The sequence below is a fragment of the Neoarius graeffei genome, chromosome 25 (genome assembly GCF_027579695.1).
Source record: "Neoarius graeffei isolate fNeoGra1 chromosome 25, fNeoGra1.pri, whole genome shotgun sequence".
Lineage (NCBI taxonomy): Eukaryota > Metazoa > Chordata > Actinopteri > Siluriformes > Ariidae > Neoarius > Neoarius graeffei.
Genome location: NC_083593.1, coordinates 51,166,201 through 51,184,448, shown reverse-complemented (window position 1 = coordinate 51,184,448; position 18,248 = coordinate 51,166,201). Strand labels below are relative to the sequence as shown.

Here is an 18,248-nt window from a genome sequence, read left to right as displayed (position 1 = left end):
ATCCACGGCGTGGTGTTCGAGCGATGTTGCTGACGGCGGCGGTGCTGGAGATGTGGGACTTGTTTTCGTGCGCCTTTTGGTGGGACTGTGGCTGCTACACCACGGGAATTACATCCTGACCCCTACTTGGTGGACTTTTTTTTTTTTAACTTTTTTTTATTTTATTTTATTTATTTTTTATTATAATTTTTTTATTTATTCATTTTTATTTTATTTTTTTTCTTTCTTTGTCTACTATTGTCTGTGTGTGTATGTTTGAACCTCCTGTAAAGCGTCTTTGAGTACCATGAAAAGCGCTATACAAAACAGATGTATTATTATTATTATTATTATTATTATTATTAAATGTATTGATGTCTGTACCTTTAACAAAATGATCGCTGCACACATGAGCATGTGGACTCTCTCTATTCCTTTCGAACACAGTGAAAGGCCTGCGGGTAATTTTTCACGGCGTCTTCTTGAGATTTTTCGTTCCTTCACCCTTGTGTACGACTTCTTTTAATATCCTAGAATACATTTTGTCTTTTTAGCTCACTGGCCATAGGTGATGAGCTGTTGCCATCACATGGTGTCTGTCCACAATTCACAAAGATCACAACTCTTCCCTGAGTTTTTACTGGATTTTGATTCGGATTGTTTTGTCTGGAAGATCTAATCAGTCTGCATAAAAGTTACTCCCTGGTTTTGTGATTTCTCATTAGCAAGTTGCTAATTGGAACCTTTCAGGACTCTGCTGCTCAGCTCTTTAACAGTCTCCCTGCTACCTTAAGATTCAAGATGTTCCCTAAATCATTTATGAAAGACGTCAGATCGATCCTTTAGTCAAGAGCAATTGAAAGACTTAAAACCTAGGCTCTGGAATTTAAAGGTCCCATGGCATGAAATTTTCACTTTCTGAGGTTTTTTAATGTTAAAATGAGTTCCTCTGACCTTCTTAAGTCACCCCAGTGGCTAGAAATTTCATAATGTGTAAACCAAACTATGCCCAACATTTGAGAATGGCGCGTCAAAACGGCGCGTTGATAAACTCTTCCCTTGCCTACGTCAGCAAGGGAGATGATCCCCACGCCCCCCCTCTGGATTCCCACCCACTGTATGGATTGCCCGCCCAGCTCAAAAGTTGCCACCAAACATGGAAGTTGCGCTGTACATGGATGTGACAACACAGAAAGGAGTCTGTTTTTACTGCCGACGGGAGAGCCCCTGAAGACGCAGTGGCTTAATTTTATTTACTCCAATAATACGCCGTCGAGTCTACCTAAGACGGTGTATGTTTGTCGGAAGCATTTTCCTGATGAATGTTTCCACAACTTGGGACAGTTCAGGGCAGGTTTTGCACATCAACTGTCACTGAAGCCTGGGTCCGTACCAAGCATCCCTGCCGCATCAGCAACATACACCGAACAAGTAAGTGTATAACTGTTAAGTCGTTTTGCCGTGTTTTAAAATCGGTGCCACGTTAGCCTTGCAATGGCTACATTAGCTGTGCAGCTAACCGCTTCCTGCAGTTAGCCAGGTACTCTGCGCTACAAAACCAAAAAGCATGCAGCATGCTCTGTTATAATAGCCAATCAAAACAGTTTTTACAAAGACACCCACATTCTTTTTTTTAAGTCACTCGTTCATTTTATGTTTGTTTGTTCAGTAAAAACCCAAACATTTGTTGAATTTATTTTATTTCCTCGCGTCGCACCTTAATGACGTCAGCGCGCGGTATTTTTCCCTTCGCGGTTTGTTCCTTCTCTCTCGCCATAGTAAGACACCCACATCCGCTTGTTCTGACCCACTGGAGGTAGCGTCACAGTGCTGTTAGCCAATCAGAGGTAACACGTTTACATGTCATGAATATTAATGATAAGACCCGCCCCCACCCTCTACCCTTCCCCGCCTCCTGCTTCTCATTAGCAAAACGACGCACTGGGAAAAGCGCTGAAATGGGGCTTTCTCCCAGGAGGCTATATCTACGTGCCAAGGGTTCATTTCGAGAAAGGCTGCGGATATAACATCCGGAAACCTCCACGAGCCCGTTTAAAGCATCAACAAACCACCATGCCATGGGACCTTTAAAAGAGAACTGAAGGCAAATTTTTTTATTAACAAAATTCTGTTTCTCTCATTTTATTAAATATCGGAATGCATGTTTGATCGCTATTTTGTCGTTGCTATAGCAAGTTATGAGTGTTTGAAATATGCTCTGTAATACATCAGTCCATATGTCAAAGCAATGGCCGTAAACGAGATTCGTTGAGACCTGTGCGAGACATCGTAGGACGGAAGTAAAACGTACAGCGGAAATCAAAGTGACCAACATCTGCCAACGTTGTCAAAAGACGCGCACGCCCTCTTTCGAATGCTGATGTGATCAAGCCGGAAGTTTTGTTTGTTTTGATAGCAATCAGGAAAGTTTGAAAAAAGTCGGCAGTAATCGTCATTTAAACGCGTTTTTGTGCAATATTTCGTTTGGAAAACAGTTTTCAAAATGGCAGCACTGACACCTGGCTGACACTTCACGTTTCGAAGTCTCACACAAGTCTCGTGAAGATCGCGCGGATAAGTGACGCCTGCTGTGGACCAAACGAACTAAATTCAACACGGCTAAAAACTGAACAGGCCGATAAGTATAATATTTAATTGCAATTAGTTGCCAATACGGGTCACGATATAAGGTTACTAAAACCCCAAACGTAATTGAATAACACATTAATTAAGAAATAAAGCAAGTTTAAAAATGACTTCAGTTCCCCTTTAAACTTAAATTCTGTATATATCAGGCTTGTAGGACTCAAGTCTGACTCGTGCCCTAATTTTAAGGACCCGTGACTAGACTTGACTTGGACTTGAGCACTGATGACTCAGACTTGTGCATGAACTGCATTCGGACTCGTTTGTAACATGCCATAATAATTTGGCATAAGATATTTATATCTATATTAATTTTGTACTAATTTCGTGTAAGAGTGTCACACCTGCGTGCCATAGCACGTGCATCAGATAGACTCTCGGGCGTGCTCCGTAAACGACTCGGACCTGCACAGGATTAAGGCGCAATCAGTGCGCCGATATAAAAACTGTGAAAACACACTTACTTTGCGAAGTATTGAGTTGCGTTGCTGACACATTACCGAGCCTTATTTCCTCGTTTGGTTTCCTGAACCCTGGTTTCCTGTTTCTCGTCTTTGATTCTGCCGAGTCTACGATAGCCTGTTTGTGCCTCGCTCGACCTACTGCTTGTTTTACGATTTTATTTGCCATTCTGGATTGTTTACTGTCTTCACTTGTATTAATAAACACACCTTCTGCACTTACATCCGTCTCCCAACCATCTCTGACAGGATACTTCACACGCCCTGACAAAGAGAAGCACATTCACCTGTTCATACGTCATGTTCAGGAACAAACTAATGCTAATGGCGCTGAAACAAACAGCCACCGTCAAAGGGTGCGGTTGGAGTCTTGTTCTCGAACTTGACTTGGACTTGAGACTGGACTCCGATCTGGAGGTTTAGTGACTCGACTACAACACTGGTGTATAGATCATATTTGTCAAATTTTAATATCTAAATTAATGCATTATATTTGTTAATTTAAAACACAACTAATAAATATAACAGATGACGAGCCATACTGCTATGGAAACGCTGTTAAAGAAAGAGATTATTATTATTATTATTATTATTATTAAATAGGCTGGTTAACAAACCTTCAGGAAACTCGCTCCTCCTCCCTGAATTTTCACTGGATTTTTATTCTGGTTGTTTTGTTTGGAAGATCAGATTGCTGTAATTGTTCTCATGAAGAGCATCCGAGCTCATTATAAATGAGTCTGGTTTCTCATGGTACAGCCGTGTGAGCTACTGCGTCGCCGACGCTCTGGTTCTCGATTTGATCAGTTTGAACGTCCAGATACCGAGCAGCAATCTGGCCTATTGCATATCTGGAGGCGAAACACAAGAAACAAGCGACTGTAGAGCAATTCCAGCGTTATGGATGTGACACTTGAACTCAAAATGGCAACAAATGACCCAGTGCATGTTTTATTGTCTCCCAGTATTTAAACAGGTGTTGCATATTTTAAGGCTGTACCATACTGGAGAAGTGATAGAACAAGAACAATTCCCATAGTACATCTAGGGCATGCCAGAAAATGCCAATAAAAGACGCGTTATGGATGTGACAGAAAAAGTATCACTTTTCTTGGGTGACTGTACATTTTTATCAAACTCTGTGAAATCGTAAACCTAATGTCGAAATGGAGATATCCATTTGATAGAGGGGTCCAAGGTGAATATTAAAAAATCTTTGTTTAAAATATTTTGTATTTCATGCAGAGTTTCGGAAGGAAAAGTCAGCGTTATGGATGTGACGAAATTCCGTTATGGATGTGACGCGTCTGAAATAGACATGGCATATGTTTAGAAAATCAGCAATTTAACCACCATAACCCTTTGAAAAACTCTCTAAATATCAGCTAAAACTATCAAAGTTCTTAAATAATATTTAGGATGGCTATTGTTTTGCTGTTTTGTGGATTTTAGCATACATTTCTGTGGCTTGTGGCAATAATATAGAATTGTACATGATCAAAGTTGATTTTAGCTTGGGGTTTACATTATAAGAAAGAAAGACTGACAGTGACATATTAGGTTGGTTACAAATTGGTTCAACTTATTCACATCTGTAAAATACAGGCCTAGGTGAGATCTCTGGGAGTGGTTTTGATGTATTACATGCTGCTTTATTTTTGCATGGTGAGGTTGACATTTACATGGAATTGCCCTGTAAACAAATACGATGCCTGACCATCAGCTGGAAATTTGAATACGTAATGAGGCGCATCACAACCGGAAATGAAATCTACTGTAAACAATTTTATTACCGAGGCTATTTTGACTTTTCAGACTGAGGATTTCTATTTACATTTTCATTAACATGACTTTTACAAGCCAGTGTTTCATCGTTTAGTGTTTTTTTTTTTGGTGCACACGCATGTGTGTATGTGCATCCTCTGTGTTGTTCTTCCATCATAAAGTCCAGCGAACTCATTATTATGACACCGTTATTGCAGTGTGAGTGTGGGTATGCTCAGTGTAAGAACCGGACATTTTGCCATAACTCATTTAACACTGGATGCTCTTAGAATCACGTAAGCCATCTGACCTGTTCATGTAAATTCATCACGGCCCTCTTTTCTTCCTCTTCATGAAAAAAAAATAATAAATTAACATCTGAAATGTGAGCAAGGCTTTAAAGTGCATATCCTGGACCAATTTTTTTTTTTTTAAATATGAAAGTATGTCCCTTTACACACTCCTCCAGAAGGGTAATTTTGCACAAGGCCATCTGTCTACAGCAGAAAAAAATAAAATAACACAACACGTCTGGAAAAATCCCAAGGGAGTCTGGAGCCAGATTCATGACGTCACCTGCGGAAGCGCCAGCAGGCTGCGCGAGCTTGCACGGTTTCAGTGCACAGCCTGTGTAGACCAAGTTTAGCAGCTAGCGATTTTGCACTGAAATATGGAATTGTATTTATTTATATATATATTTTTTTTTCATTTAGAAGAGTACTGGCTACTGTAGGAGAAAGATTTCATAAGCTATGCACATGGAATCGGCTAAGCAGGGTTGTATATACAGTACCTTTAATGTGTTTGACAGGTCCCAAGATCTCAAGCCCTGACACACACACACATCCCTTGATGCATGTAAAGGAAGTGTATTATCGCCTAGTGCTTTCCTGTTGTTTACTTTTGTGTGCGTCAATAAGTAGCATTATCTGTGTACCACACAAACACAGGAACACCTAATTTAGAGTATAGTCTCTCTCATTTCTTACCCTGGCAACAGTCAGCTTGTGAATTGCCGATTTTCTTGGTCTTTTTCTCGGCTCGGCTCGGTCCTCGGCTTCGAGGGCCTCGGTGGATGCGGCACTTCGCCTTCTGTCAGGGGAGACGAACGCGGCTGGCTCCTTTGGTGACGCTGACACAGATGGAGACGGTGTTGCTTTGGGCATTCTGACAGATGGAACTGCGTCTTTATTTTTCAGATCAAGTTGCCTCGCGAAGCCCATTTCCCACCGCAAATAGTTCTCAAAGTCGTCAGGCCTTGTGAAGTGAGCACCGCAAATAATGCTGTAGTTGATTTTTCTGGGTGCCTCGCACGAAGCGCTCCCATTTCTCCCTCATTGTCCGGTCTTTTGGGAAACGATGAGTACTAAGGCCAAAAAAAAAAAAGTGTGTTTCCGGTAACCCGACCGATCGAGAATTTCCGCGTCGAAATTGCCGACCATAAAGTTTTTATTACAAATTTCCCTCGATATTTTAGTGTAAGCGGCGTTAGTTTGTCATAATTTTTTTGTTTCAACGCATTCAAGTTGTGAAAGAAACGATAAAAAGTAAAATGTTTCGCCACTTCTATCAGCCCTCCTGCATAAACATGGAAGCGCACTTGTATACTGAAGGAGGAAGGGAAAACTGAGCCGAGCCGCCATTTTGAATCCTCATTCAAGGCTGTAATGCAAATTGCTTCCTCTTCAGTATACAAGTGCACTTCCATGGCAGGGAAAAACACTGTTTTGCCGCCTATGTACCGGTAGTCCCCTATTTATACAAATAGGAGTCATTCAGGATTCAGCCATGTTTTTGCTCGGTGTTTTTGCTCGACCCAAGTTCTACAGTAGGCTAGGCTAGGCCGTCTGCTTTTAATGGAAGTAGCCTAGCCTAGGACGTTATTTTCACGTTATTTCTTGATAAGGTGTTTTCACGTTATTGCATGAAAATATCATGAAATAACGTGATAATTTCGTATCATGAAATTACGTGATGTTATGTTATTACATGATAAATATATTGTAAAAACGTGATAACTTTGTTAACAATATCTTTTCACGTAATTACTTGATTCTAAGCCAATTTTTTTTGAGTGTGGCAGCAATACGCTTCCGTAGATCATAACTCGAACTCTCGTGATTTTTTTTTTTATTCGTTTAAAGATTTAAAACACTTTATTTTATTATGATGTGTGGTATAAAGGATTCACACATCACACATCACATTATCTCTAGCCGCTTTATCCTTCTACAGGGTCGCAGGCAAGCTGGAGCCTATCCCAGCTGACTACGGGCGAAAGGCGGGGTACACCCTGGACAAGTCGCCAGGTCATCACAGGGCTGACACATAGACACAGACAACCATTCACACTCACATTCACACCTACGGTCAATTTAGAGTCACCAGTTAACCTAACCTGCATGTCTTTGGACTGTGGGGGAAACCGGAGCACCCGGAGGAAACCCACGCGGACACGGGGAGAACATGCAAACTCCGCACAGAAAGGCCCTCGCCGGCCCCGGGGCTCGAACCCAGGACCTTCTTGCTGTGAGGCGACAGCGCTAACCACTACACCACCGTGCCGCCCACGGTATAAAGGATTCTGTGCCAAAATACTATTTTGTAAGATGTTTACTTGTGTTAATTTTTTTGAACAAAATAAAAAAAAAAAATTAAGGGAAAAAAAAAAAAAACTTTTTCCTACCTACCGACCTTATTTTAGTATTTCATGTTACCGGAAACACTTTTTTTTTTGGCCTAATCCCATCAAGATTGGTGTTGCTACACCTTCCTACGATACATCTGTTAACTATTTTAATAATTACGTGATAACGTTGAAGAAATTTGCAGAAAACCACCAGGTCGTTTTCTCATAAACAAACCAGCGCTGACGTAGGATTCAGAGGGAGGCGTCCCGCACGCGACGTCACGAAAATCAATGCTTGCCGGGAAATCCAAATGCCAAGTTTTTTCAGAGGCGGACCAATTCGCCTCAAATGGCTTGATTTCAACTGAATTTTTCTGGTATTGCGCAAGGTAAAAAAAAAATTGCACAAAATGCAAAATGTGACAGATATTTGACAAGTTTAATATAAAATAGGAGAATTACATTGATCTTGCTCCTGAATTTACCCGTGATATGCACTTTAAAGTTTGATAGAAATCAGATCTTTATTTGTGTTACTGAAGCTTTGTGTGCACGCGCACACTGAAATGTAGATTAGTATCACCAAGCTGTGTGTTATAGTGTGTGTGTGTGTGAGTGTGACTGGGTTTCACATTTTGGACCCTGGGCATCTGTCTTCACACCTCTTCAGAGTCCTTTTTATCTTTCAACACTTCTTCTTTACACTTGCGAAGTGTTTTCACCACTACAGAGGAAGTGAATACGTCGTGTGTGATGTCTGGTCACTTTGACAGCTCGTGTTAATGCGTGAGTTTACGTGTCGTCACTATTAATCACGCTAGGGATGAGTGGTGTTACTACAGTGACTGTATGTGCTGTGTTTTGCCTTTGGCTTGTGACCAAGCAACTAAAATTTAAGAAGGATTAAATACTGTCTGGTGTCTTTTCAAAGGTACGGTTGACTCACTAGTGCTACAGATTGCACTTTTTTTTTTTTTAATAAGGAAGTCAACTTATAAGCTTTGAAGTCTGTTTGTGAAATGATCGTCTGTACAGAATGTGCGGTTGATGGATCAGGCTACGAGTTCTTCCTGCTGGAAATGCAGCGGCATCTGATCAGAACATATGTAAAGATTACGGCTTTGTTTTGTTGTAATCGAGTGGCGCGGTGATGCAGTACGTAGCGTCAGCTCACAGCTCCAGGGTCCCAGGTTCAGTCATGAGTTCGGTTCTTGTGTCCTCAGGTCTGCTTGGGCTTCGTCCAGGTTTTCTAAGTGTGAGGTGTGAACCAGTGAGACTCTAACGAGGATGAAGCACTTGCTGGAAACAAAATGGACGCTCGTACAGTGCCATTTCAAATGGGTTTGATTTGCATGGAAATGCTCATGTAATATTTTAATAATAAGATGTATAACCAGCTGAGCAGTGTATGGAAGTGTAATTGTAATATGCCCGTTCTTTACTGATTTATGGCCAGCAGTTTCACCAAAGATGTACGTGCCATTAACACAACATAACGTAACCTTGAAAGCCTCTTAGATACACTAATACCCTGTCCACACTAGGGATTTTGTACCGATACGATACTACTTTCGTACCACAACACCTGTCCACACTAGCAAGTATACCGGTACTGTAGCGTTTATAACTGTATCGGTACGAAACCCAAAAATGTATGGGTTTCGTACCGGTACAGTATCGGTACTGTAGTGCTTCACTGTAGTGTGGACAGATGAAGCGGTTCTGTATCGATACAAATATAATGCGCAAGCGCAAAGTCACACACCTCAATCGATGTCTTCACTGAATAAAATGGTGAAGAACGGAGATTCGTTTTCTTTGTTTCTTTCTCAACTGCCTCGCGTGGTTTATACGATCCGACTGAATAAATGACCACCAGAAATACAGACTGTACATTGACAACAAAAAGCACACACACGTTGTTTCATCCGCCATATTCTCAGAAGTTAGTTACTCGGTAACCACGGAAACATTTCGCGCACGCATTTCAACTACCGTGAAAGAAAACCGCAAACATTTCTCGCTAGTGTGGACAGAAGCACTAAACTGTACTGGTATACTTTGTATCGATACAGTTATACCACTATCGTACCGGTATAAGTGTGAACACAGCTTTAGTGTTTATTCTATCCACATTCACTGGATATGAGCAATCACATGCTCTGATTGGCTAATCTACTACTAGGATATCAGCTCATATACTGTGAGTAGAGAAAAACAAAATGGCGGTGCGTGTTGCTGAACCAACCGAGGACTAAATAAAAACTCTACTTGAAAACAACCCCCCCCCCACAAAAAAAAGAAATGTCAAGTATTTAAAAGAAACAGAAATGGCTAAAAGAATAGTTGTTTTTTTTTTTTACAACCCCGATTCCAAAAAAGTTGGGACAAAGTACAAATTGTAAATAAAAACGGAATGCAATGATGTGGAAGTTTCAAAATTCCATATTTTATTCAGAATAGAACATAGATGACATATCAAATGTTTAAACTGAGAAAATGTATCATTTAAAGAGAAAAATTAGGTGATTTTAAATTTCATGGCAACAACACATCTCAATAAAGGTCGGGACAAGGCCATGTTTACCACTGTGAGACATCCCCTTTTCTCTTTACAACAGTCTGTAAATGTCTGGGGACTGAGGAGACAAGTTGCTCAAGTTTAGGGATAGGAATGTTAACCCATTCTTGTCTAATGTAGGATTCTAGTTGCTCAACTGTCTTAGGTCTTTTTTGTCGTATCTTCCGTTTTATGATGCACCAAATGTTTTCTATGGGTGAAAGATCTGGACTGCAGGCTGGCCAGTTCAGTACCCGGACCCTTCTTCTACGCAGCCATGATGCTGTAATTGATGCAGTATGTGGTTTGGCATTGTCATGTTGGAAAATGCAAGGTCTTCCCTGAAAGAGACGTCGTCTGGATGGGAGCATATGTTGCTCTAGAACCTGGATATAGACCCTTTTCACTCACGTGACCTTCATAAGCGTGACCGCCATTTTGGACATGAAGAAATAACGGTTTATGGCACAGACCCTTTCGGTTCTCGCTCATCTAGCTGCTACAATGACTGCTTAGACTGCAACAATAATACCTAACACACATTTAAGTATCCGTCGTAAAGACGTGAAACTCGTCGAGTGACGAGTGTGTTCATTGATAAGCTAACACAATCTAAAAGTAGACATACCATCACACTGCCCTGGCGCTGTGTACAGTTTACCTTCTATGGTTTGTGCACTCACTATTTGCCATTACTTTCTCCAACCCAGTGTTCGAACTATGCTGATATTTTCAGGGGGGTCCCTTTTTTTCCCTTGGGGGGGGGTGCTTGCGCTTGTCTCAGAGCGCGGCTCTCCAAACACGAGAAGCCTATCTTACGCACATATCACGCGGACTCCACACACGCATCGCGTCTGAAGTCATAACTCATCAGGGGAAATCGTGTCCGCATTGGCATGTTCAAAAAACAACCTCGCTTCAACAATGATACCACACGCAAGAAAAAAAAAAACAGTCAGGCTACTCAACACATCTGATCCACAGCAGCACCAAAGCGTCACTGGAAATCATGTCAACAACCAATCTTCCATTTCAACACGCGTCAACAAACAAATGGCACCACAAACATGAACGAATCGGTCAGGCTACCGATTCCAAACCCACAGCAGACGAATAATTAAATGCATCTTACCTTAAAGCAGAATCAACCACAAAGGAAGTCTGTTGGCACTGTTGGCACACTTCCTTTCTACTAGTTTGTGTCCCCAACCTGGCAGCAGCAGTCGTTGTCATATCGGTTTATTTTATCTTTGATGTAAACACAACACTTCGGATATGCAAATGCTTCCCGTTACACACGATTGCTATGTCAATAAACATCATTTTGCCAATATTTTAGAGACCATCCATCTTCTCCATCAGTCAGCATCTGTCGGTCAGCACTGTAGATGATATGTTCAAACTCTTTGCAGTTTTACACTGTCGAACTCCTTTCTGATATTGCTCCACTATTTGTCGGTGCAGAATTAGGGGGATTGGTGATCCTCTTCCCATCTTTACTTCTGAGAGCCGCTGCCACTCCAAGATGCTCTTTTTATACCCAGTCATGTTAATGACCTATTGCCAATTGACCTAATGAGTTGCAATCTGGTCCTCCAGCTGTTCCTTTTTTGTACCTTTTAACTTTTCCAGCCTCTTATTGCCCCTGTCCCAACTTTTTTGAGATGTGTTGCTGTCATGAAATTTCAAATGAGCCAATATTTGGCATGAAATTTCAAAATGTCTCACTTTCGACATTTGATATGTTGTCTATGTTCTATTGTGAATACAATATCAGTTTTTGAGATTTGTAAATTATTGCATTCCGTTTTTATTTACAATTTGTACTTTGTCCCAACTTTTTTGGAATCGGGGTTGTACTTCTCCCTCAAATATCGCCTGTTCCACACTCCCGCCCAGTCGGTGGCAGTAATGCACCTTTAAGTTGGTTTGCCAACTGCTAAAAAACCCTAAAGAAGAAGAAAACCCCAAAAAATACACACAAAAAAGCAACAAAACATGGAATAAAAGTATTTGATGGTAAGAATGTTTTTGTTTTTTTCCTTCAAGAATTATCACATTTTCCACAAATTGCTCCTGTCATTTTGCCGTTTGTTGACATTCTAAGCGGAAATGATTTCGTCTACGTTTTGTATAAAGTTTTTATTTATCGAGTTTGAAAAAAAAAAGCTCAGTTTCTCAAAATCCAGTGAATGTGGATAAAATAAAACAGCTATTCCACTCAATCTCGTCATACATGGCTTATAGCCAACTCGGTGCTACGCGCCTCTTCGGCTATCAGCTCACGTACGACTCGATTTCGTGGAATAACTGTTAATTACCTGGCTTGACTTGTGCTACATTAATGTGACTTTATGAGATGCTTCTGTTTCATTACTGTAATTAACTCGCGTCCCATACAGGGTGTAAATTCCCGCCTCTCACTCGGCGTTCCTGAGTTCCACCACAGTGCTTACTGAAGATGGATGGATGGATGGATGGATGGATGTGTGTTGCTCGCTCATGCAATCTTTCTCTTCCTCTGTAGGCGTGGCAGATGGGGTGGGTGGATGGCGTGATTATGGCGTTGACCCGTCTCAGTTCTCGGAGACTCTGATGAGGACGTGTGAGCGGTTGGTGAAGGAGGGACGCTTCACTCCCAGCAACCCTGTGGGGATCCTCACCTCGGGCTACTACGAGCTCCTACAGAACAAAGTACCTCTGCTGGGTAAGAACACACACACGCTCATTAACAGATGACAAGTTAAAGGAAAAACCAACAAAGTGTGTTAGGAAGGTGTTTGGCCATCACAAGTTACCAGAACAGCTTCAGCGGCATTGATTCGACAGTTCTCTAGAACGGTACCCAAGCGATGAGCGCCGTTCTTCCAATAGATTTTTCTCTTGATGTTTCGCCAGTGCTGCTGGAGAATGTTGTCCAACACGTTACTCCAAAATCTCCCACGTGTTCAGTTAGGTTGAGATGTGATGAGTGTGAAGCCCTGAGGATATGATTCACGTCATTTTTTTTTAATCCTTATGAAAATCATTTCAGTGAGCCCTTGGTGCCTGTAGGGGTGGAGTCATTCTGCAAGAGACCACACCCATCAGATCAGAGGATAAAGGCGATCGTTCAGAAGAAGTGCAGTATTGATTTTCACCAGTGCTTCCCACAAAGGGGACAAGTGGGAACAAACCATGGCAGGAAAATAAATAAATGCCCCCACAGCATAAAATTGTTTTTCCTTTAATTTGTCATCCGTATGTATGTGAATAAATCTTGACGTGTTAGAAGTCATAACACGGTGATTTTTATGTTTTGTTGATTGTATAACTTTTTTTTTTTTAAAGTCAAAATAGTCAATTGTATCGGAACGCCCACAACTCACAGCTGTAGAATTCCACCAAAGGGTGCATACAGGGTTGGAACGAATGCGCACACACATTCCTGTTTAACAAGATGCAGCATATCATGACTCATACACACTTCCCAAAAAAAACTTTTTGAGAATGTCTGTGGAGTGAGTCAGAAAAGAGTTGTGGCTTTGGGTGTGTGTGAATCTTGTGATGCTGGATTGTGACGTTTGTTGTAAGCAAATGGAGACAGTATTATGTCTCACGAAATATTGTGTGTGCTTGGAGGGAACTAAGTAGAATACAGGATGCTAAGTAGCTCACACAGTGCTTTGTTTTTACTCGTGTAGGCTTTAGAGGCTGATATTTCAAACAGGATATACATATTAGACTTCATCCTAGCAAGTGAAGTTGTCAAAAATCGTTACTGTTAAGTAACTAGCTATAACCTAACCATACAGAAATGGTGAGGGTGAATATCATGCTAGCTTTGTGACCGTTTAGAAGAATGAATAGAAACAAGAAATGACTAGAAGTTTGAGAGATTGCCAGGATGCTAAATTCTCAAGAGGAGAAGAAAATGGCAAGAAAATATCCTCATCCGTATAAATGTCCCACTTGTGTGGTGTTCATGAGAGATCTGTCGGCTGCTAGTTAACTTGCTAGCTAGTCTTGTACTGAATTCCTTTAACCTTGGAAGTCGGAACTTGGAATGATGTCACAACCGCATTCCAGTAAGACAAGTTGAAGGACGCCTACGGGAAAACCCTTCTCTGTTGTTAGTGATGACGCCATGCCATACTGTAGCAACATGTCTACACAGAAGTTGGACAATACTGTGTGTTAGTGTTTGTAGTCAAGACCACCTAAAGCAAGACCAAATCATGACCGAGACCAAGAATTTGAGGAATTGAGACCAAGTCGAGACCAAGGCAGGGTGAGATCAAGAAGAAGAAGAAGACGACCTTTATTTGTCACATGCACACTTCAAGCACAGTGAGATTCATCCTCTGCATTTAACCCATCTGAAGCAGTGAACACACACACTCGGAACAGTGGGCAGCCATACTACAGCGCCCGGGGAGCAGTCAGGGGTTAGGTACCTTGCTCAAGGGCACTTCAGCCCAAGGCCGCCCCATGTTAACCTAACTGCATGTCTTTGAACTACGGGGGAAACCGGAGGAAACCCACGCGGACACGGGGAGAGCACGCAAACTCCACGCAGAAAAGCCCCCGCCGGCAGCTGGGCTCGAACCCAGAACCTTCTTGCTGTGAGGCGATAGTGCTAACCACTACACCACCGTGCCACCCAGATCAAGTCAAGACCAATGCATGTGAAGGGGGCAGGAAGGTGTGACGGCAATTAACAGTAACAAAAATTTGAAACTGGCAACAAATCACGTTATTGGTCACATTTGAAGCGGGAAGTTTTGCGTCCAATCACAGTAACGATGTTAACAAATAAATCAGACAATTCACAGGCAATTTAGTGAAATCCCTTAGTTGTGGTCTTGACCAGTCTTGCAACAAAATCCCGAGACTCCTCCATGACCGAGACGAGACCAAGTAAGAATGTGGTCGATTCCAAGACCTTCAAAAACTGGTCTTGAGACCAGTGTCGAGTGCTACAATGCTACTGTGTGTATGACTGATATAAGGAGACGAATAAGACAGACGTGCTAAATACGGTATATTACTACAGCTTTCACTTCCTGTTGATGCAGAGAGTAGTGATCTTGGATTTTGAGGTCAGGGTTACTGAGGAGGTTCTGGCTTTGAGTTGAAAATCCAATTTCAGGGTGTGATCCAGTTGAAATTTCAGACTGGGAACTTCCAAATTTTCAGTTCAAATGGAATGCATCGTTAGACAGGGTTGTTAATCAAGCGTGTTCATTATAATATTAGGCCACAGGCATTCGGATAGTTCTTTGGTCTGATCAAACATTTTTGCAGTTTGAAACTTGAACCATATCATGTTGTGTTGCTCCTCAGGCAAGTTCTTTACAAGTGATTTTGAGGATAAAATGCTCAGGTCTTCAAGCGTTCTTCTCTCTTCCCTGCAGGCAGCAGTACGGCATGTATAGTGGTGTTGGACCGGAGGAGTCATCAACTCCACACGTGTAATCTGGGGGATTCGGGGTTCCTGGTGGTCAGAGGCGGCGAGGTGATCCATCGCTCTGACGAGCAACAGCACTACTTCAACACCCCCTTTCAGCTGTCAATCGCACCACCAGGGGCTGAGGGATCTGTGCTGAGTGATAGGTGGGTGGAGCCCTTGGATTGACCTGTCTATGCTGACTTTATATTGTCCCAGTGTGTCATAATTGATAGAGGTTCTGTAAGCTCAGTGTTACTAGTTTTTGTTTGTTTTGGTTTGGTTTTTTTGGATACGGATACAAAGAAATGAGAACACTACACAGGTGTTTAGTTAGCATTTTCCTCTTAAGCCAGTGGAGGAAACTCATAAACTTCTCAGTGAAACATCCATCAGGGACAAGTATGCTTGTCTAGCAGACCCAGTCAGTTGTTATAATCTGAATTTTTAGTACTCCTTTATGATCGGTACTAGCTGTTGGATCTATTTACAAGTGTCGGGCATGAAGTGTTTTGCCAGGCAAAGTGTGTTAGCCAAAGTGTGTTTTGCCAGGCAAACTGTGTTAGCCAGTGGCTGATGCAAGAAATACGCTGGTAAGGGTGCCCAGGCATCATTGAGGGAATGAAGGAGCTGTTAAGGGGTCATGGTTTTGTTTAGTCAGTGAAGACACTGGGCAGGGGCCCAAGGCATCACCAAGAGTGTAAAGTGAGCTGCTTAGTAGGTCAGGGCATCTGTCAGGAAGTGAGGGAGCTGGTAAGGGAGTCAGGGCATCACCAAGAGAATAAGCGAGCTGGTAAAGGGGCCATGGAATTGTTGGGGGAGTAAGGAAGTCGGCATGGGGCCAAGGCTTTTTCAAGCTAGTGAGGGAGCTGGTAAGGAGGCCAGGGCATTATCCGTGGAGTAATGAAGTTGGCAAGAGGGTCTGAGCATCGGTGATGGTGTAGTGGAAGCCGGCAAGGGGGTCTGGGCGTCGGTGATGGAGTAGTGGAAGCCGGCAAGGGGTCTGGGCGTCGGTGATGGTGTAGTGGAAGCCGGCAAGGGGTCTGGGCGTCGGTGATGGTGTAGTGGAAGCCGGCAAGGGGGTCTGGGCGTCGGTCAGAGAGTGAAGGAACCAGGGCATTGTTGAGTAAATGAGGCAAAAATTAAAGGAGTCATGACATCACTGAAGGAGTGAGGGAGCTCCTGGAGGGGAGCTGTAATGGAGGGGTATGGTGTCATTGAGACTGAGAGGGCATCCATGTTGTGATTTTAATTCTGGTGAGTTGCATACACAAGTTTGTTACTTTAGCTGGTTTAATGTAACCATGGCAACAACTTGTATAGCAGTCTATAGCCCAAATCAAAACAGTAAAGAGCAAGAGTGCTCGTGAGTGAGTAAGAGAATGACTTGAGGGGTAGTATTTACATTTTTCATGAAAGCCAAAGACCGTGCCTTGTGACTGTCCTTTCAACCTGACTGTCCTGCCAGCAGCCGAAAGCCAGCACTGATCCAGCCAATCGGAAAGCAGATAGCAGACAGACGTTCAGCTTGACCAGTCATCATTCTGGCTTTTCTTCCCAAGTCAGTATTTATTGGCAGGGGCAAGACTATTTTGAGCTCCTCATGTGACGCTAAAATTAAACAGGACATTTTAACCTTACAGCATGTACCGGTAGCGGAATGGTCTCCATCCTGACTTTCTCCCACAGTGTCATCGGACACGAGACCTTTCTACTCTTACTCTGTCATAAACGAGCCTCCTTCTTCGGACTTTTCCAAGAACGAAGCATTTCAAGGAACAGCAAGAACACCTGCTTATTTTTGGACTATTTCCATGATGCAAACATCTAAGTTTATGGACAATCGTATGTCACACTGCCTTGTATTAAGTCATGAGTTAGAGGTCAGATCGGCAATGGTGGTGTCCTCAGTTCACCTCTGGAAGGCTTAAAGTGACCGTAAAGCTAATCAGTTGATTGTGGACATGATTGTGGACATGAATGTGTCTTGCAGCTGTGAGCGAGTGGGGAAAATCCCTTCGAAATTTTGGAAGACTACAACCAAAAGTTTAGAGCAGTCGTTCTCACACACACATACACACACCCTTCAAGGAAAAAAAAAGCTGTCTTGAACTCCTTTGACTCCAAACCAGCAGCAGAGAATGAGAGCATGTCCTGATAAACACTCTTTCCATATTAAACTGAGCCAGGCAACTAAGGTTCATGATAAAAGTTTATAGCATGAATCTTTTTTTTTTTTAATGCAACAATTTTGCAGCCATAGACAGCAAGCTAAAAGCTAAAATTAGCAAGCGCTATGTAGAGTAACATTAGGCAGCTGCCTTGCCTCAGGTTTGCTGCATTTCATTTGAGAATTATAATCAATACCTTTGTTGCCTCTTTGTACACTTTCATCAGTAGAATGCTGACTTCATTGGATTTTTATCATCTTTTGTCCTGCACTGTGATTGACCGACTAATAGCTCTTACTCGGCAATCCATTATTGATTGGTTGCTCATGATGAAGATTTCCGACATGGTAGAGTAGTGCTGGAGCATTGGTTGATCGATCCAGTGCTACTTTCCGGCATATTTAAGTAATATTGGCTGGCGTTGAGTGGCATATCAGATATATTCCATTCAGCTAGCATGATATTGAATGAGTTGAAGACGAGTAGCTGAACAGAAAACATCTGATATATATACCACGAAAAAAGCCAGCTAATAATAATATACATTAGACTACGTTCAGACTGCACCCTGAAACGACCCATATCCGATTTTTTTGCCCATATGTGACCT

General features: G+C 42.2%; 1 protein-coding gene across 1 annotated transcript in view; it reads left to right on the top strand.

The window, feature by feature from the left end:
• The window catches only part of LOC132873690 (protein phosphatase PTC7 homolog), a 45,981-nt gene that overhangs the window by 14,809 nt on the left and 12,924 nt on the right, over window positions 1-18,248 (top strand). Inside the window, exons 2-3 of the mRNA XM_060909461.1 lie at window positions 12,567-12,746; window positions 15,436-15,634. Of these exons, the coding sequence (XP_060765444.1) occupies window positions 12,567-12,746; window positions 15,436-15,634 (379 nt within the window). The remainder of the gene's footprint in view (window positions 1-12,566; window positions 12,747-15,435; window positions 15,635-18,248) is intronic.